At 39.2% G+C, this 21237-nt stretch overlaps 2 protein-coding genes and 1 non-coding gene across 7 annotated transcripts in view; all 3 read right to left on the bottom strand.

Moving 5' to 3' along the window:
* PRPF39 (pre-mRNA processing factor 39) overlaps window positions 1-5523 on the bottom strand; it is a 32068-nt gene extending 26545 nt beyond the window's left edge. For all 3 annotated transcript variants that reach the window (XM_078334833.1, XM_078334834.1, XM_002753854.5), the window contains exon 1: window positions 5391-5523. The gene's annotated coding sequence lies outside the window, so the exon portion shown is untranslated. The remainder of the gene's footprint in view (window positions 1-5390) is intronic.
* On the bottom strand, window positions 1707-1772 carry LOC118145327 (small nucleolar RNA SNORD58). Its single transcript, XR_004730449.1, has one exon. It is a non-coding gene; the product is annotated as a small nucleolar RNA SNORD58 (small nucleolar RNA).
* Window positions 5524-17265: 11742 nt separating the features above from the next.
* Window positions 17266-21237, bottom strand: part of TOGARAM1 (TOG array regulator of axonemal microtubules 1) — a 125206-nt gene continuing 121234 nt past the window's right edge. For all 3 annotated transcript variants that reach the window (XM_035260409.3, XM_035260411.3, XM_035260410.3), the window contains 2 exons: window positions 19869-19955; window positions 17266-18406 (listed from right to left, as the gene is read on the bottom strand). In XM_035260409.3, coding sequence (XP_035116300.2) covers window positions 18141-18406; window positions 19869-19955 — 353 coding nt within the window. In that variant the 3' untranslated portion in view covers window positions 17266-18140. The remainder of the gene's footprint in view (window positions 18407-19868; window positions 19956-21237) is intronic.

The raw sequence follows: 21237 nt of genomic DNA, 5'->3' as shown, positions 1-21237 counted from the left end.
GGCCTGGTGGCTCCTGTCTGTCATCTCAGCACTTTGGGAGGGCGAGCAGGCAGATCACCCATGAGTTCCAAACCAGCCTAGGCAACATGTCAAAACCCATTCTCTACAAAAAATAAAAAAGTGAGCCAGAGGTTGAAGTGGGAGGATTGAGCCTGGGGAGTCAAGGCTGCAGTGAGTTTGATTGTGCCACTATACTCCAGCTTGGGCGACAGAGTCAGACCCTACCTCAAAAGAAAGAAAGAAAACAAGTGTGATACTGACATAAAAACAGCCAAATAGACCAATGGAATAGAGAACCCAGAAATAAACTCTCTTGTCAAATGGCCCTCAACAAAGTGCTAAGACTATTCAATGAGGAAGGGATCATCTCTTCAAATGGTGCTTGGAAAACTGGATATCCATGTGTAACAGAATGAAGTTAGACCCTCATCTTACACTACACGTAAAAATTAAGTCAAGATGGAGTAAAGACCTAAATGTAAAACCTAAAACTATAAAACTCCTACAAGAGTGGCTGGGCACGGTGTCTCACGCCTATAATCCCAGCACTTTGGGAGGCTGAAGCGGGTGGATCACGAGGTCAAGAGATCACGACCATCCTGGTCAACATGGTGAAACCCCGTCTCTACTAAAAATACAAAAATTAGCTGGGCATGGTGGCGCGTGCCTGTAATCCCAGCTACTCGGGAGGCTGAGGCAGGAGAATTGCTTGAACCCAGGAGGCAGAGGTTGCGGTGAGCCAAGATCGCACCATTGCACTCCAGCCTGGGTAACAAGAGTGAAATTCCATCTCAAAAAAAAAAAACTCCTAGAAGAAAACATAGGGGAAAGCTTAATGATACTGGGTTTGGCAATGAATTCTTGGATAATGCCAAAAGCACAGGCAAACAAAACCAAAAATAGACAAATAGGACTATATCAAACTTAAAAGTTTTTGTCCATCAAAGGACACAATCAGCAGAGTGGAAAGGCAACCTACAGAATGGGAGAAAATATCTGCATATCATATCTTTAATAAAGGGCTAAGTAATCATCATCTCTCCACTGTCTATCAGTAATTTTTAAATTGAAGATTGCTTCAGACCAGTTTCTTTTCCCTTCTTCAAATGGAAAATAGAAAAAAATTTAGCACAGCGCTTTGCATAGTGAAAGTATATTGTTTTATGATAGTTTAATGTAATAATACACATACACACGTAATTCAGCTATTGTATGCTGAGTTGCCTGGCAAACAAAGACACTCATTACTTAAGAATGAATGAATGAAGAATATAATCTGCACTGCTCTAACTTCAATTACTAGCTATTAATGATAATCAGAGATGATACTTACTGAGCAAATATTTTGTTAACTGTTACCTTCCCTTTTAAGGATGACAAAACCAAAATTCATTAAGGTTAGATAACTTGTCTAAATTTATACTAATAGTAAGAAACAGAGCCAAAATTCAACCTCATCCTAACACCAAAACTCTTGCCTCTTCTCTACTAAATTGTACAGCACAGAGATTTTATTTCTGTTGAGTTTTACTTTCTGTTTTTTTCCAATTCCACTCCTTTCAGCTTCAGAATCTTAGTAAACGCAGTTTCTTCTACCTGGATGCTTTCTTATGCCTTTACCCCACCCCACACTCTGACTCAGTGCCTTCAAAATAACTAAAGCCTAATCTTCTGGGCAAAGTTTACTTTTTAATTTTTTTTCAACAATTGCTCAGAGAGTACTTGTTTTCATAATGAATCCAAAATTGTCATAAGAAATGCCATCATCACAGTGGGCAAGTTTAATATCACTTCCTGAAAAGTGTCCTCATACCGTCAAATAAGTTAGGTTGCCCCCAATCACGCCCCCACAGCATTCTTTTTCTCCACAGCACATAACACATTTGTGATACCTGTTCTATGTGCATATTCTCTACCAGATTACATGTTTCTTGAGAGTAAGGACAAGATCTACCCATACATAGGGATATAGTACACCTGGAGGCCTAGTATACACTCAATTCATTGAACACTAAACAAATAGCGTTCAGTCACCCATACTAAAACCCAGTATACTGCTTTCACAACCAAATGGAAAATGGTAAGTGTTTGGGCTTTAGAGGCCAAAGAACAGACTTCTGGCTACACATTAGGGAACTGTGAGCCAATTACATAACCTCTCTAAGCCTCCTTCACAAAATAATCAAATGTATCTTGGTATAAAAATGAATGATCTCCTACCCCCAAATGTATACAATTATGATCTGTCAATCAAAAATAATAATACACTCTGGGCCATGCATGCAGTGGCTCACACATATAATCACCTAGCACTCTGTGAAGTCGAGGTGAGAGGACTGCTTGAGTTCATGCACTCAAGATCAACCTGGGCATCAGAGGGAAACTCTGTCTCCACAAAAAAATCAAAAAACTATCTGGGTATGGTGGCACATGCCTGTGGTCCCAGCAACTTGGGAAGCTGAGGCAGGAAGATTATCTGAGCCCAGGCAGGCACAGGCTATAGTGAGCTGACCGTGTCAGTGCACTCCAACCTGGGCAACAGAGCAAGATAATACACCTTAAAAAATTAACTATCCCCTTCTTTCCATTCACACTACTAATGTTATCATTTTTTTTTTTTTGAGACGGAGTTTCGTTCTTGTTACCCAGGCTGGAGTGCAATGGTGCGATCTCGGCTCACCCCAACGTCCGCCTCCTGGGTTCAAGCAATTCTCCTGCCTCAGCCTCCCGAGTAGCTGGGACTGACTATAGGTGTGCGCCACCATGCCCAGCTAATTTTTCAGGGTTTCACCATGTTGACTAGGATGGTCTTGATCTCTTGACCTCATGATCCACCCGCCTCGGCCTCCCAAAGTGCTGGGATTATAGGCGTGAGCCACCGCGCCTGGCCCCTCATTTTTTAAATATAGAAAAATATATATACCAGAGTACATGCACACATTAAGGGCATACTGTTGAAGCACACACAATTTAACTGTTTACTGAGTTAGTGACGTCCATGAACATCTTACTGTGGACTGCGGTAAAAAATTTTGAGAAACACTGCTGCACTACTGCTACAGATAAACTAATATTACTTGAAAATTAAATTCCCTGATGACAGCTCAACAGGAGTAAAAGGAAAATAAATAAATTCATTGAGAAAGAGGCCTTATCAGTTTTGTGCTCTGCTATCCCCCTAGAACTTAAAATAATACTTGCTATGTAACAGCATAACCTCTCTGAATGATATATCCAGTCCCAACTTAACTTTCCAAAATCTTACAATACTCCTCCTCATTGCCATTTCCAGAACCCCTTAGATTCTTTCTTTCTGAGCGTTGACACAAGCTGTTCCCCCAGACTAACAAAAGTCCTCTTTTTTTTCAACTCACCAAACCAGTTGATTCCTTTTCACATTACACTTTATTATAAAATCGCATGATAGAAACAAAGTACACGAGTATAAAAGGAAACATAAAGTGATTATGCAGTATATAAAAAATACATTTATCATACCTTTCACATTTAGTATAGTTATGACATACCTTAAACATTTCAGTGGCAATTATACCATCTTAAAATTTAAAAGGTCTTTTCGAGGATGACTTCAATTACCAACACTTACTTAAAAATGGGACATTTGACCTAATACCTCATTTCTTTTTATTATCTATATGCCCCTTATCCCTGTAGAGGTACTTAAAAATTATACTACTGACTATTCTTTTTCACAAACAGAGCAATGTATAAAAATCTGAAGTCATCACTAAAGACCGAAAGGAGTTTTGGGTAGAGCAAATCAAGTAGCCTTGCAATACACAAATCACTTTTTGTCTCGTTCACAAATAAGGCCATCTAGAGATCTGGGATGTAAGAAGAAAAGAGACTATCATAACCAACGGTTTTGGCGGCTGTTTTTAGGGGCAAAGTAGGCTAAGTAGTCACAGGCTGACTTTTTAAAGTCTCCACATATTAAGCACTGTGTTCTAGAAACTAGACTTTGCATATATATTTACATAAATGTCTACCTCATCTTTGGATCTTTGGAAAACTTACCACTGGGCTGGAACTATACTACTTTCTTCCTCCTTTGGCTACTTTCAATTTTTTAAAAAAGTCTTATCTTCCATGGAGATTTGTTAAAACATACCACAGAAAACAGCACACACAATTTTTATCATTTGACTTTTAAACATCATCTTTCTTATTCAATTATAAGATAAGCAAGTAAAAATATTCTGAGACTTTAAACAAATGGTTTCTCCTACCATCTACTTTTAGACATCTATGCTCAATCCCTACCAGAGCTCGCAATCTAAGTACTAGTCTTCTTTAACAGAACTCCTTTCCATTACTTTATCCCTTGCTAGAGTGTGAACAGTGGAAAGTTCCAACTTTTGCAACTGTAGAATGAGATTATAAATCTAGAGGGAGGAGGGAAACCTGACAGTAGACGCTTGTTCTTTTCACTCCATTATTTAAGCTCCCATAGAGCCAAAAACACTTAAATTCCAACAGGAACTCTATACTTCCCTGTCCGAAACTTATTTCTCAAGTCTCACACTTCCTCAGCTGTAGCAAATTTTATTTCTGAACAGATTAAATCAGTTGCTAAAGAAATAATCTGAAGTCCTCAAACAGAAGGCCATATGAGTATCACACGAAAAAATAACATTTGAATCGGCATAAATTTACATGGTATTATGGCATCATCAACAATACACTGAAGAGTATTATTTATTAACTTCCAAGTATTAATTAACATAAAGATGTGATTTTAGAGTGAGAAAAATACCAGTGCTGGTCTCTAATTACCAAAGTTGAACATTCTTAAACAAATTCCCTTTAAATATCTTACCAAGATATTTGATGTCTGTTTTTTCTGTTCTACCCTATTCTGCCAAAAGCTTAGGGTGCTGTGACTTGGGGTCGCTAAAGTGTTGCTCGTGTAGTCAGACGGCCGAACGCGCCCTACAAGGCGTTCAAATGCCTTAGCAATAAAATGTATATTGTATCTTCCCAATCCTCTGGAGGCTGCGAATCTGCTCCTTGTACTTCCAGCCATCCCAGCCTCACTGTGTTCCAGCTCCGGGGAAGCAAGGGCTTTAGAATTACCCCCAAATCTCTTCCTAAATCCAGATGAAGGAGGCCCAACACTTGCCCACCCTACCTAACGCACCCCACAAGTGAAACGTGTGATCTAAGAAAAAAATACCTTGCACCACTCCACCCAACAGGTGGGAAGGAGAAAGGAATGGACAGCTGGGCGCTGAGACCGAGCCAGGCCTTAAACAGGGCGGGAGAGGGAGGCCGCGGCCACAGCGCGGCCTGAAACCCGTCAGGCCCCTTTCTGTCCCAAGAACCACTCTCCGCCCCCAGCTAATTTCAAGGAGCCCGCCCCAGCAGACCTTATGAAGGATGCCACTCGATGCCATGAGCCGAAGCCTGGGACGACCCTCACTGAAGAAGGTACTACACCGCCTCAGTCCCCACAGCCACCACAGCAGCCACCACCCGCGCCACGGCCGCCTGGTCCAGAGCACGATGCGCATGCGTCGGTGTCCCGGGAGGCGAAAACGTCACGTGAGTCTGCAGCGCGCAGGCCTGGCCCTCTCTGGAATCAGCCCCGCCCCCAGCAAGGGCGGGGACAGCTGCTCCCACCTGCTTTTTTCCCTGTGGTAGGGATTTCCCAAAGGAAAGAAGGCTGTTTCGGGCCTTTCACACACCTGATCTGAAACACAGCGCCCTGACGCCTCCCCTCCAAAAAAGGTAAAATGTCATGTTTGGGGGCAAATCTGAGGTTTTCCCAACAATTGTTCAAGCTTTCACACTAAAAAATGTACCTAAAAACGGGCAGAAATTCAGAGTTAAACCCACAAATCTCAACATGATGTAGATAGACCCTGGGCCCACTCTTTTCCTAAAAACGAAACTGTGGACTTAGGGGTTTGGAGAACGCGCTATTGTTAAAGAAAAAAGCATTTAGTGATACTCCTTAAAACATAAAAATGGGCCGGTCGCGGTGGCTCACGCCTGTAATCCCAGCACTTTGGGAGGCTGAGGCGGGTGGATCACGAGGTCAAGAGATCGAGACCATCCTGGTCAACATGGTGAAACCCCGTCTCTACTAAAAATACAAAATTCAGCTGGCCATGGTGGCGCGCACCTATACTCCCAGCTACTCGGGAGGCTGAGGCTGAAGAATTGCTTGAACCCAGAAGGCGGAGGTTGTGGTGAGCCGAGATAGCGCCATTGCAGTCCCGCCTGGATAACAAGAGCGAAACTCCGTCTCAACACACACACACACACACACACACACACACACACACACACACGAGAACTTTATTCAGGACCATCTCAGTAGGTATAGGGACCACTAACTGTAGTGGAGACTTACGAGTGGGGAAGAGATACTGGGCTCAACTCCCGGTACAGCATGGACAAGTGGAGATTTGTAGCCAAGGAGAAGTATTAAGTGAATGGAAAATTACTAAAAGGAAACATCAGGGTAAGGGGAATTTTGACTAAACCACCTAATAGAATTTTTGCTGAAGATAGGCCAAGATAATCAATCAGACATGGAGATTTGTGGCCAAGGAGAAGTATTAAGTGAATGGAAAATTACTAAAAGGAAACATCAGGGTAAGGGGAATTTTGGCTAAACCACCTAATAGAATTTTTGCTGAAGATAGGCCAAGATAATCAATCAGACACCACCTGGGGATGGTGGAGGCTGAGGAATCTGAACAGGTGTTGAGGATGATCAGCTATCAAGGGTAGGGGTTTATTGCTAATCTGACTTAGCACACTTCTTTGCTAAAACTGGATTTTACCAAAAAAGTGTACAGAAATGCCTAGCAGAAGATGCCTGACTAAAGTTTGGCCAAACAAAAACAAAACAAAAAAACTTTAAAGGGTTATTCTCTGGACAAATTGAAAGAAGCTGTGTGTTGACAATCTTAGCAGTCCTCTTCAGTTGTACCGCCATCTTCACTTTAATTTAAAAAAATTTCTTTCAGCCATCGCCACTTTAAGAAAATTTCTTTCAAATCTGACCTCTCACCCTTTAAGATTCTGTTACACTTGTGCCCCTGCATTCACCCATCATTTACCATGTAATCTCTTGTTCAAGGTGCAGTAGTATTACTACTGAGCTCCAAGTTCCTCACCTGGTATCTGTCTCCTTTGGAAATAATTATCTGCAAGACGATGTTTCCTGTCACCAGCACCTTCCCTTCCAAATAGCAAATTCAGTCTTTTGTTCTACCTTTTACTTTCATCAAACTGCACCTAGTTGAAGCTTTCCCTTCCCATTTGCCTCCTCAACACTCCAAGCTAACTTTTTTGAATTATCTGACAGTGTGGCCAGGTTTATTTTTTACAGGTTTAAACAGCACTTTTAAAATGTTTCCTGTGGGGAGGGAGTGGTATGTTGGGAAGACAGGCCGGAGTTTGCTGGTAGCACTGTTACACAGTGACTGGCAAGACCTTCACTCCTTTTCTGGTTCTTTGGTCTTTCCTAAGGTGGCCGCAACTTCTTCATCAGTAAATAACATTATCTCTGAGATATCGTTCACTCAAATAGCCATTTTCTAAAAATCTACTTGCTTCTTCAACTTTATTCACTGTGGATTCATTGTTTTTCTTTATCTAGTTTTTACATTTTACCTTTCAAGCCAGTGCTATTGCTCTCACTCCCCTGCTTAAAAACCTAAACTTTTAGAATGGAAAATGCAGTGTTTCATAATCATGCCAGCCTTCTCACTGTTTATGCCTCCCCATAACTCCAAAGAACCTACTGTTCCCACAGTGCTTTTATGTGTCTAAACCTTTACATGGGCTCTTCTGTTTGTCTAAAATGTGATCCGCACTGGCAGAAACACACATTATTTTAAAAATTGATTTAGCCGGCTGGGCATGATGGCTCATGCCTGTAATCTCAGCACTTTGGGAGGCCAAGGCAGACACATCACAAGGTCGGGAGTTCGAGACCAGCCTGACCAATGTGGTGTAACCCCATCTCTACTAAAAATAACACAAAAATTAGCTGGGTATGGTGGCACAAGCCTGTAATCCCAAATATTCAGGAGGCTGAGGCAGAAGAATCACTTGAACCCAGGAGGCAGAGGTTGCAGTGAGCCAAGATCATGCCACTGCACTCCAGCCTGGGCAACAGAGGGAGATTCCATCTCAAAAAAAAAAATTGATTTAGCCTTAGTTGACTTTTTAAAAATTAAGTGTCACAATTATAAGCTTTGGGAAGAAAAAAATATTATACCAAATGCTGTAGTTTAGAGGGTGGTGGGTTCTAAAAAAACAATGTTTAAGGTCATGGAATCTCTGAAACAGAACAAAAAAAATCAGACAAATGGGAAATGATGTTATTTATTAATGTATTTCTTCCATTTGCCCCTCCAGATCACTGTCTTTCCTATCCACCCTTCTCCATTCATTGGCGATTGACCCTTACAGACCTTATCAATAGGTGCTTTTGCTTCCTGGTTTCTGGTTGAATGTGGCCAAGAGAAAGTTCTGGCAGAATGGAAGTGAGGTCAGGGTATTTATTCATCCAGCTCCTTCTATGTGAGTAATCTCAGCTCTGATCAAAGTAGTCCTCTCCATATAATTTCCTTCTTCTAAGTTCCAGGTTTCCCTAAGTCCTGCCTTTATACATAGTCTCTTATTAACTACTTCCCAAATTATGCTGATTTGTATTTGCCATCTATTTCCTTCTGGGTCCTGATTGATGAAAGAGCAAAATATAGCTTGTAATACCCAGTGTTAATCACAGTTTCTAAGCTATTCAGTATTATTCCTGTTTATTCTCTTCAAAATGTTAACATGCCATGAAAAAATGAGTAAAATACCTCATGGATCATTTAATTTACAGATTATATTGCTCTAGGGAATGAAATTTGTTATTATAAATAATCCATCATTAAATAAATTGTGGTGGCTTTTTTTTTTTTTTTTTTTTTTTTTTTTGAGACGGAGTTTCGCTCTTGTTACCCAGGCTGGAGTGCAATGGCACGATCTCGGGTCACCGCAGCCTCCGCCTCCTGGGTTCAGGCAATTCTCCTGCCTCAGCCTCCTGAGTAGCTGGGATTACAGGCACGCGCCACCATGCCCAGCTAATTTTTGGTATTTTTAGTAGAGACGGGGTTTCACCACCTCGTGATCCACCCGCCTTGGCCTCCCAAAGTGCTGGGATTACAGGCTTGAGCCACCGCGCCCGGCTGGCATTTTTTTTTTTCTGAGACGGAGTCTCGCTCTTGTTGCCCAGGCTAGAGTGCAGTGGCTTGATCTCGGCTGACCACAACCTCCACCTCCCAGGTTCAAACCATTCTCTTGCCTTAGCCTTTTGAGTACCTGGGATTATAGACATGTGCCACCACGCCTGGCTAATTTTGTATTTTAGTAGAGATGAGGTTTATTCATGTTGGTCAGGTTGGTCTTGAACTCCTGACCTCAGGTGATCCACCCAGGTTGGCCTCCCAAAGTGCTGGGATTACAGGCGTGAGCCACTGCATCCAGCCTATCGTGGCTCTTCTATTAGAAAAATTCAGACTCCTGTATTTAGTGTTTCTCCTTACTGGTAAAGCAAGTAAACTTAAAGCTGTAGCTCCAGGAGATTTAAATCCAAACAGAAAATGAAGCTCATTTCCTCTTTACTACATGATCTTTCAAATTTAGCTCAAATGGTATTAATATCTCCTCAATTCAGTCTTCCTGAGAGTTCTCAGTGTTACTCCTGTTTCTGGATAAACTTAAGAACGCTATAGTAATAACACTCTGTACATTCCTCCTATTTCCTCAGAGACTTATGGCTACTTACTAAGGTGACTTCACACCAGAAAACAGAAAACATGCTGGCTTCTTGGAATTTATTAAACATTGGATCTGAATCAATACCAATTCCTGGGGCATAGAATGCCACTGTGGTTCATCAGAGTGGGGCTCATGGAATACGGCAGATATTGTAGGTTGGCTCAATTGTATCCATGCTCACTATCTTCTCTATTATCTCCCTGTATTATTGAGACTGGGAAATGAAATACTCAATTTCCTAGCCTCCTTTGAACCTAAGGGTGGCCAATGAGATGTAGGTAGAAGTACATAGGAAGGGCCTCCTTTCCTAAATGAAAAAGCAAAGCCTTACTAGAGAAACTCCTGTGCTTGTTATCCCTTTTACTTTTTGTTTTTGTCTGAAGCACAATTATGATATTTCGAGAGGAAGCTGCCATCTTATAATCAGCTCTGATATCATCAAGCCATTGGCACAATTCTTAGCAGTGACATATTTCTACACTTGTTGGAGTATGAGACAAATAATATATCAATTGGTTTAAGATATTGTTAGTTGGGTTTGCTATTCAATCAAAAGCATTCCAATTGATAACAACAGTTTTAAAAGCTATAATAAAACTTAGAGGACCTTTCTTATCAAATATCTCTTAAGAGTATATGAAACAAAAGGCAACACAATTCTCTGAGGGAATCATAGAGATGAGTGCCTTGAAGTCTTGATCAAGTGTTCATCAATAGATGAATGAATAAAGAAAATGCAGTATTTATACACTGTGAAATACTATTCGGCCTCTGTCATTTGCAACAACATGGATAAACCTGGAGGACATTACACTACGTGAAGTAAGCCAAGCACAGAAAGAAAATACTACATGATCTCATATGTGGAATTTAAGACAGTTGAACTCCAAGAAGTAGAAAACAGGATGGTGGTTGGCAGGAACTGGCAGGCTTGGGGTGGGGAAAGGGAAAAATGGATGGTCAAAGGGTCCAAAGTTTCTTTTAGAAAGGAAGAATTATGGCCAGGCAAAGTGGATCATGCCTGCAATCTCAGCACTTTGGAAGGCTGAGGTTGGAGGATCTCTTGAGCCCAAGAGTTCAAGTCCAACCTGAGCAATACAGCAAGATCCCATCTCTAAAACTATTTCCTTTTTTTGAGAAGGAGTCTTGCCAGGCTGGAGTGCAGTGGCGTGATCTCGGTTCACTGCAAGCTCTGCCTCCCAGGTTCAAGTGATTCCCCTGCCTCAGCCTCTCAAGTTTGAGACTACAGGCCCGCACCACAACGCGTGGCTAGGTTTTTGTATTTTAATAGACGGGGTTTCACCATATTGGCCAGATGGTCTCGATCTGACCTCATGTTCTACCCACCTTGGCCTCCAAAAGTGTTGGGATTACAGGCGTAAGCCAATGTGCCTGGCCTAAAACTTTTTAAAAATAAAAAAAAGAAGGCCAAAGTGGTGGCTCATGCCTGTAATCTCAGCAATTTGGGAGGCCAAGGTGAGCAGATCACCTGAGGTGAGGCCTTATAAAATAAATAAATAAGGCTAGGCACAGTGGCTAGCTTTGGGATGCAGAGGCAGGTGAATCACAAGGTCAGGAGTTCAAGACCAGCTTGGCCAACATGGTGAAACTCCATCTCTACTAAAAATACAAAAATTAGCTAGGCATGGTAGCAAGCACCTGTAGTCCCAGCTACTTGGGAAGGTGAGGCAGGAGAATCGCTTGAATCTGGGAGACAGAGGTCACAGTGAGCCAAGATTGCACCACTGCACTCCAGCCCTGGTGATAGAGTGATACTCTTCCTCAAAATAAATAAATAAGGGAGAGAGATCCAAGATGGCCAATCACTAGCAGCTCAGGATTGTAGCTCCCAGTGAAAGTGCAGAGAATGAGGACGCCACACTTTCAGACGAATTTTTGTTGCTCAAGGACCAGGAGATTCCCAGCGGAGGAGCCCCATGGGTTGCCAGTGCGACTCTTGTGGCCGGCGCAGCGGTTCTCAGTGCAGAGTAAACAGGACAGCGTCCCCTTTTGGTCAACATTTGGAGCTCCGGGAAGGCAGAGTCGCCCATTCAGCTGATTGAAGAAGGGATTCAGGAGGGAAGCCAGATTGGAGATTCCCAGGCAGAAAAGCACCAAGAATCTTGATGCCACTGTTTTAGCCAGCACAGTGGGAATCAACAAGGTGGACATCCACTCAGAGACCTAATTTGAAAGACGGTAATTACAAAGACGACAGGTGGATAAATTTATAATGACGGGAAGAAACCATCATAAAAAGGCTGAGAATACTCAAAATCAGAATGCCTCTCCCTCTACAGAGGATCACACAGTTCCTCATCAACAAGGGAACAAGGCCTGATGGAGAACGAGTGCCTTCCGATAACAGAATTAGGCTTCAGAAGGTGGATAATAAGACACTTCTGTGAGTTAAAAGAACATGTTCTAGCCCAGTGTAAAGAAACTAAGAACGTTGGAAACAGGTTTGACAAAATTCTAACGAGAACAGACAATTTAGAGAGGAATATAAGTGAATTAATGGAACTGAAGAATACAACATGAGAACTCCACGAAGTATGCACAGGTTTTAACAGTTGAATTGATCAAGCAGAAGAAAGGATATCAGAGGTCGAAGACCAACTTAATGAAATGAAACGGGAAGACAAGATTAGAGAAGAAAAAGTAAAAAGGAATGAGCAAAGTCTCCAAGAAATATGGGACTATGTGAAAAGACCTAATTTACGTTTGATAGGTGTACCTAAATGTCATGAAGAGAATGAATGCAAGCTGGAAAATATTCTTCAGGATATTATTCAGGAAAACTTTCCTAACCTAGTAAGGCAGGACAATACTCAACTCCAGGTAATACAGAGAACACCACAAAGATATTCCTCAAGTAGAGCAACCCCAAGACACATAATCGTTAGATTCACCAGGGTTGAAATAAAGGAGAAAATTCTAAGGGCAGCTAGAGAGAAAAGTCAGGTTACTTATAAAGGGAAGCCTATCAGACTTACAGCAGATCTCTCAGCAGAAACCCTACAAACTAGAAGAGAGTGGGGGTCGATATTCAATATCCTCAAAGAAAAGAATTTTCAACCCAGAATCTCATATCCAGTCAAATTAAGCTTCATAAATGAAGGAAAAATAAAATTTTTCATGAACAAGCAAGCACTCAGAGATTTCATCACCACCAGGCCTGCTTTACAAGAGACTACACACAGAAAGGAACAACCAGTATCAGTCATCCCAAAAACTTACCAAAAGGTAGAGTATCTTCATAATGAAGAATCTATATCAACTAATGGGCAAAATAGCCAGCTAGCATTAAATGATAATATTAAACTCACAAATATCAATATTAATCCTAAATTTAAATGGATTAAACGCCCCAATCAAAGACACAGACACGCAAACTGAATAAAAAGTCAAAATACATCAGCACGCTGTATCCAGATCCATCTCATAAGCAAGGACACACAAAGACTCAAAACAAAAGGTTGGAGGAAGACTCACCAATCAAATGGAGCGGAAAAAAAAAAACAGGAGTTGTAACTTTCATCTCTGGCAAAATAGACTTTAATAGTAATAAAGACTAAAAGAAACAAAGAAGGACATTACATAATGGTAAAGGGATCAATGCAACAATAGGAGTCAATGATCATAAATATATATACACTCAATATAGGAGCACCCAGTTACATAAGACAAGTTTTCAATGACTTGGAAAGAGACTTGGACTCCTGCACAATAATAGCAGGAGACTTTGACACCACATTGTTAATATTCGATGGATCAATGAGATAGAAAGTTAACAGGGACATTTATGATTTGAACTCAGACCTGGAACAAGTAAACTCAGTGAATATTTATAGAATTCTTCACCCCAGATCATACGTTTTTTTCAGTATCACATTATACCTATTTTAAAAGTGACCACAGAAACAGAAGCAAAGCACTCTTCAGCATTTGCATAGCATTTCACAGATTTAAATGAAATATTGGTTGGCTGTTTTTTTCTTTCATTATTCCTTCCTGTCTCCGCTGTTAAGCACAATTATCGGCATAAAAGAGGTTTTTCATACCTGTTTTTAGATTGCATTCCAGCCTGGGCAATAGAGCAAGACTCCTGTTCTCTCTCCCCCTTTCTCTTTCTTTTTTTCATTAAAAATAAATTTAAAAAAATAAAAAAGAAAAATAAAAGAATAAGTTCTGAAAACCTACAGTATAATACAGTAACTATAGTTTATAATAATGTGTCTTTGAAAACTGCTGAGAGTGGATTTTAATGTTATCACCACAAAAAAAAAAGTCAAGTCTGTAAGGTGATGGGTATGTTAATAACTTAATGATCCACAATGTATGAAAACATGAAGTTTTACTTCATAAATATACACAATAAAATAATTCCTTTTTGCTCATGCCAGTTGGGTCTTCCTTCTGTTGGGAATGTTACCTTTACATAGCATTTGAGGTTTATAAAAACTTTTTTTTTTTTTGAGACAGTCTTGCTCTTGTCACCCGGAATGGAGTGCAATGGTGTGATCTCAGCTCACTACAACCTCTGCCTCCTGAGTTCAACCAATTATCCTGCCTCCCAGTAGCTGGGATTACAGTTGTCCACCACCATGCCTGGCTAATTTTTGTATTTTTAGTAGAGACAGAGTTTTACCATGTTGCCCAGGCTGGTCGAGAACTCCTGACCTCAGGTGATTCAACCACCTCGGCCTCCCAAAGTGCTGGGATTAAAGGCATAAGCCACCGCACCTGGCCCCATAAATCCTTTCTTACACATAATCCCTTTTAAATTTTGGACTTCCCAATAACCCCAGGTTGTATGTAAGGTTTAGCAAGTAATTATAAAACTGGGTTCCCAAATTCACGCTTTCTGAATCAAAGTCTTACACTCTTTATCTGAATAATACTTGTCTCCCCTGTCATCTCCCTTTGAGTCACATCACTGTCACCTCTCTTAGCACTTTTCTCATGTTTGCTACTCTCCTGTGTTATATATTTTTCCTCTTCACATTACTTTTCAGATTCTCTTCACTTATGGAAATTTAAATACTATAAGCAATGTCTTTTTCATTTCTGAAAAAATAGAAATTACAGAAAAGTACATTGAAAAAAAATTAAATTCCCTGCCCACAGATTACCACCATTAAGATGTTGGTGTATACTACTTCCGTTTTCTATGTGCACATATATTGATAGAGATACTGTACCAAGTTTTTCCTTTAACATACTGTGAACATTGACCTGTGATTAGCATTTGGCATTATTTTTAATGACTATATGATATGTATTCCATTGGGTAAATATGTTATTTAACTTTTTTTTTTGTTGCATTGCTGGGTGAGGGTGGACTTTAATAATTATCACTGCTAGTAAACTCCAGGTAAATGCGTTTGTTTATCCAGGCGTTCAGCTTTGCTTTAGTTATTTCAATCAGTGATCAGTCTGTAATTCTTTGTTGATAACTTGATAAGAATGCTAGACTTTTGAGTCCTCAATATCAACAAGTTATTAAAACACAGAAATTCTTTAGGCTTGGGACTCTTGTTATATTAATAGCTATTTTCTTTATTAAAAAAAAAAGGTAGCTCACATATCATGTGAAGTAAAGCTGCCAAATTATTAGTAGAGATTATATTTACTGTACTTTTTTTTCTCCCTAGACTGATCAAATACGTACTTTTGTTCAATGCAAAATTCAAACTAAGGAATAATTAGGCTTATATATAAAGTGTTCTTTTTCCTTTAAAATGTAAAACCTACCTTCAATGTATCTAACAATCAACTGATGCAAATTTAGCTAGCACCAGTGCAAAGGTACAAAGGCAGAAGTCATAATTAATAAAACTTAAAATCTGTAACATTGTTTCAATGATGGATATCAAGTATGGTTGAAGCAAAATGTAATGATGATCTCAGTTTACAACTGAGATAAAATGAATCTGACTGAGGCCTATTTTTCTTTCTTTTTTTTAAGATCAAGCAAATTTAGCATTTCTTTTTTTTTCAGAGGCCTGTGCTAAGAATACTTTTTACATTTTTTAAGTGCTAAAAAATAAGGGTTTACAGATCCAAAAATATTTACTCTATGACCCTATACATAAAGTATGCCAAACTAGAAGACTATAATAAAATACTTAGAGGAAAATATAAAGTATTTTTAGAGTATATAATTAAATATAAGTTTATATAAATAGTAGCCAATTCTTTTTTTTTTTTTTTTGAGACAGAGTTTCGCTCTTGTTACCCAAGCTGGAGTGCAATGGTGCAATCTCGGCTCACCACAATCTCCGCCTCTTCGGTTCAGACAATTCTGCCTCAGCCTCCTGAGTAGCTGAGATTACAGGCACAATGCCCAGCTAATTTTTTGTATTTTTAGTAGAGATGGGGTTTCACCATGTTGACCAGGATGGTCTCGATATCTTGACCCCGTGATCCACCCGCCTCGGCGTCCCAAAGTGCTGGGATTACAGGCTTAAGCCACCATGCCCGGCCAGTAGCCAATTCTTTACTCTTCTTCTAGCTTAGTTGAAATAGAAGCAACCTGCTTGCCTTTTCTTGTTTGTTTGTTTTTTTCTCAGAAGCTAAGAGTAAATTTTTTAAAAATAACAATTGTAAAAGCAGCCAGGCTGGGCATGGTGCTCATACCTGTAATCCTAGTACTTTGGGAGGCCATGGCGAGCAGATCACAAGGTCACAAGATCAAGACCATCCTGGCTAACAAGGTGAAATTCTGTCTCTACTAAAACTACAAAAAATTAGCTGGTTGTGGTGGCACACACCTATAGTCCCAGCTACTAGGGAGGCTGAGGCAGGAGAATCACTTGAACCTGGGAGGCAGAGGTTGCAGTGAGTAGAGATGGTGCCACTGCACTCCAGTCTGGGCGACAGAGACTGACTCTGTCTCCAAAAAAAAAAAAAAAAAAAAAGGCAGCCATATACATTAGAAAACTGAAAACTGGTCAGTGACTCAGAAGCAAAAAAGAATGAACATAGAATAAAAGAATTTTAGAATAGGATAGTACCTTTAAAATCGTCTAGTCTAGCTCTTACATTTAATTTTTTAATTTTTTAAAATTTCTTTTAAAGATGGGGTTTCACCATGTTGGCAAGGCTGGTCTCGAACTCCTGAGCTCAAGTGATCTGCCCGCCTCAGCCTCCCAAAGTGCTGGGATTGCAGGCATGAGCCACCATACCCGGCGCTCTTACATTTTAGAGATGAGGAAACTGAGGCCCAGACCCAGCAAGTGACTTGTCCAAGGTCACACAGCTAATTTCCTATAAAGTTAGAATGATAACCCAGGTTTATTTGTAGGTCAATATCATAACAAGTAGATCAAGTGAAACTGATAGGTTAATACTACATATATATATATATATATATATATATATATATATATACACTTTTTTTCCATTTTAACATGTATGGAAGTTGGAAAAATAGAATATCTCTCACACATCTACAGAAATAAATCCTTTTATTTTATAACACTCCTTTTCTTTTTAAAGATGCATACAGTACTTGTAAGCCCAAGAATTCTGAAAAAAGCTATAGAAGACCTGGCACTATTTTTGAAAATTACACAACTGAGCAGCAAAATAACACCTTTAAAAATGTGAAAACATAAAGAAATAAAATTTAGTGTTTGCACACAAAAATAGGGCGGTTACATTCAACACGTATTTTAAACGTGCATTTAAAATGTTTAATGTTTTCTAAAACTTTGGTTGTCATGCTTTATTATATCTTGTTAAATTTCACAATTGTGTAGATAATTAAACCCAAAAGGTAAGCAAATATATTAACACAGCAGCAAAAGCGAGCCAATACTGCACAATCATATTAGCAGACTGATTCAGAAATACATGTTTTTCACAAATAATATACAAAACTTAGTTTGTGATAACATAGTTCAGTGACTTCCATGTTATAAAATAAGGCTGAGTAATGAGACATAGCAGAACATGATTACATAATAAAAAGTGTATTTTTAATTATAATTCTAACTGTATATATAGGGCAACAAATTGTAGTTTGTATAGAATAGTGCAAATGAGCAGGACTTTTCTCAAAAATATTAAAATTGAATTCATCCCACGTGCCTCAGATTTCATGAATTCTCATTCATGAATGATATACTTTAGGTTTTTATGTGATGGCTACACGTGGTAGGGTTGATATAAGACAGCTTTGTACTCATAGGCTGCAAATAAAAATAGCCATTGACTTAATTTACTGGAATGTGAACTGCAGGCACTGATAATGTAACTTTTAGAAAGCTCCATTTGTCATCATGTAAACACTTTCGTTCATCATACCATATTTTATCAAAGATTCATAATTCATTTAAAATTGTCATATTGAGCAATTCCTCTAAACTCTTTTTGATATGTGGTGGTTGAGATGCAGCCTGATTTAACAGATTCTGACCCATCTGTGCAAAGAGTGCTTTTGATAATTTAGCTGTGGCTGTTCGTATATTTCCTCCAGCTCCAGGCAGAGAGCCACTATTTGTCATGTTTCCTAAAAGATGCCATAAAACAACCAATACTTTCTGTTCTGTGGCATGCGGCTTCCTTTGATAAAGTTCCATAACAATATCTGAAACATAAAAAACAGTAAGGAGTTTTTTTTTTAAAATAAATAAGCCCAAGCTCTGCTAAATAAGAAGCAACTAAAATATATTAAGCTTCTTCCTATGCCATTTGTCCTGAAAAGGTAGGCTTCTTAAAAGAAGTAATGTAAGAAACCTTTCTCTCAAAGACTGGGATCTTCAAGTATGATATTAGACTCCCATATAGAACAGTTAGTTCAGGCAAAATAGTAAAGAGAGAAAATGAATCCAAATTCATCTCAATGTTTTCCAAATGTAGTGAAACAAAAATGTACACATTTGTAACCCATGGACCTTTTATCAAACATGATTTTGAAATAGCAGTTTTCTATAAGAACCAAAATTTGATTTTAATGTCTTTTTTTCTATATTACTTCTACAAATGTAACCAAGTACCCTATTTTTAAGTTTTTTTTTTTTTCCTTCTCCTTTTGTGGCCCTTTGTATTAACATTTTAGTAATGAAATAATAAATTCTGCTCTCCTCCTTTCTACTAGACACTGCTTTGCATTGCTAGCCTATCTAATTATGTTTGCTTAGCAGTTCGAGAGACCAGGGTGGGCACGGTGGCTCAGGCCTGTAATCCCAGCACTTTGGGAGGCTGAGGCAGGGGGATCACTTGAGGTCAGAAGTTCAGGACCAGCCTGACCAACATGGTGAAAACCAGTCTCTACTAAAATACAAAAATTAGCTGGGCATGGTGGCAGGTACCTGTAGTCCCAGCTACTCAGGAGGCTGAGGCAGGGGAATCGCTTGAACCCAGAAGGCAGAGGTTGCAGTGAGCTGAGATCACACCCCTGCACTCTCGCCTGTGCAACGGAACGAGATTCCCTGTCAAAAAAGAGTTTCCAGAGACTGAATCTGCATCTTGAAACAATTCAGGTGCCTGTGGAATTCTCCCCTACCAAGAGATTACCTCAGGACTGTGATGCTAATTTACAACCCAGTCCAGCCTGAGATAGCACTAGCCCATTCACCATATGGGGCAATAACTCAAGATAAGTCATAGGAACAAATCATGTAGAACTGTACTGCCTGGCCCACTGCGTGCCTCGCTGCAAAACTTCTCCTTCTTAAACCCTAGCATTTTGCCTGAAAATTCTGAAGCTGAACCATGTGCCAACTGCTAACTTTGGAAAATAAAGTCACTTTCCTTCCACTGCACCTCATCCTTATAATTCAATTTTGCAAGTGGCAATCGGCAGAACCTGCATTTGGTTACGCTATAGGAAGACTGAACATTTACTGGAAAAAAAGGGATAAAATTCTTTTGGAGAAAACTGTTGGGATAAAAATATTAAAAGGTTCTTTTGTGGATCATTACACAATTTATTTTTACTTTGTGGGTAGTTATATTAAGTTGGTAGCTACCCTAAAATTAAATTGAAATAGTCTATCAGTTTATCTTTAGCTAATAAAATATCTGTTTAGAAATTACAAAGTATTTACCAGCAAGCTTTTCCGTCATATCCTGCTTTGCTTTTCCATTTAAAAACTGAGCTTTTGTGCAAAATGGCTGTAGAAGTAAGTAATTGTCTAAACAAAAAGAACACAGAGACATATGTTTAAAGAGTAATGAGCTCTTATTTTCCATTACATAGCATTGAACAGAACAAAATTCATTTCTAGGATGCAAATGTGTAACACTTTAAAAATCTACAGAGTTAATCACTATTTAAAATTTTCTATAAAACCTTAACAGGCCAGGCATGGTGGCTAGCACCTGTAATTCCAGCTTCTTGGGAGGCTGAGATAAGAGGATCACTTGAGCCCAGGAGTCCGAGTCTGCAGTGAGCTATGATTGCGCCACTGCACTCCAGCCTGGGTGACAGTGACACTCTGTCTCAAAAAAAAAAAAAAAAAAAAAAAACCAAACCAAACACAATCTTAACAGAGTACTATCCTTAAAGCAAATGAGAAGAAAAAATACCTCACAAAGTTTTAAAGGAGCTATCAAGTGGTATTTAAAAAAAACAAAAAAAAGTGCTTTAATCTCCTAGTCATCTTATTCCAAATGATAGATAGCATAGTTTTATCAAAAAACAGAAAAAGGGAAGCAGTTTTTACATTTATTGAATTTAAGTTTTAATTTTGAAATAATAATAGATACAGAGAAAGTTACAAAGATTATATAGAGGTCCTGTGTACCTTCCACCCAAAGGTTTCATCTTAAATAACTACAACTGACCTGTGGACAACAAAGGGGTTAGAGGGGCCAACCCCGATACAGTTGAAAATCCATGTTTAACTTATCACTCTCCCAAAACTTAACTACTAATAACTTACTGTTAATCAGAAACCTTACCAATACAGTAACTGTCAATTAACACATATTTTGGATGTTATATGTATAATATACTGTATTCTTACAAAAAAGTAAGCTAGAAAAAAGAAAATCATATTAGGAAAGAGATGAAAAATACATTTACAGTATTATAGTTGTCAATAATATAAATTCATGTCATCTGTTTACACGATTAGTCATCTGTCTGAAATGGTGGGCGACCATGGCTGCAGACCTCAAGCTACTTAGATATTGAGCAATTCAAATTTATCATGTCATGACTTTCCCTTGCTTATTGGGATCACCTTCCAGCATCACTAGTGGCACTTCATATAGATCTGATGGTGTCACTTAAAGTTTATGATATTATACTAAACCTGATGAAAAATACTTAAGAACCATTAATTTGCATATGTTAAGCCATTCTTGCATCCCTGGGATAAATTCCACTTGGTCATGATGAATAATGTTTTTATAGCAAATTGTCCCATGTTCTTAATAGTTCTTTTTTATTAAGTAGTATTCCATGCTATA

The sequence above is a fragment of the Callithrix jacchus genome, chromosome 8 (assembly GCF_049354715.1).
Source record: "Callithrix jacchus isolate 240 chromosome 8, calJac240_pri, whole genome shotgun sequence".
In the NCBI taxonomy this organism is placed as follows: domain Eukaryota; kingdom Metazoa; phylum Chordata; class Mammalia; order Primates; family Cebidae; genus Callithrix; species Callithrix jacchus.
The sequence above is the reverse complement of the archived record's forward strand: the minus strand, read 5'-3'. Positions and strand labels throughout refer to the sequence as shown.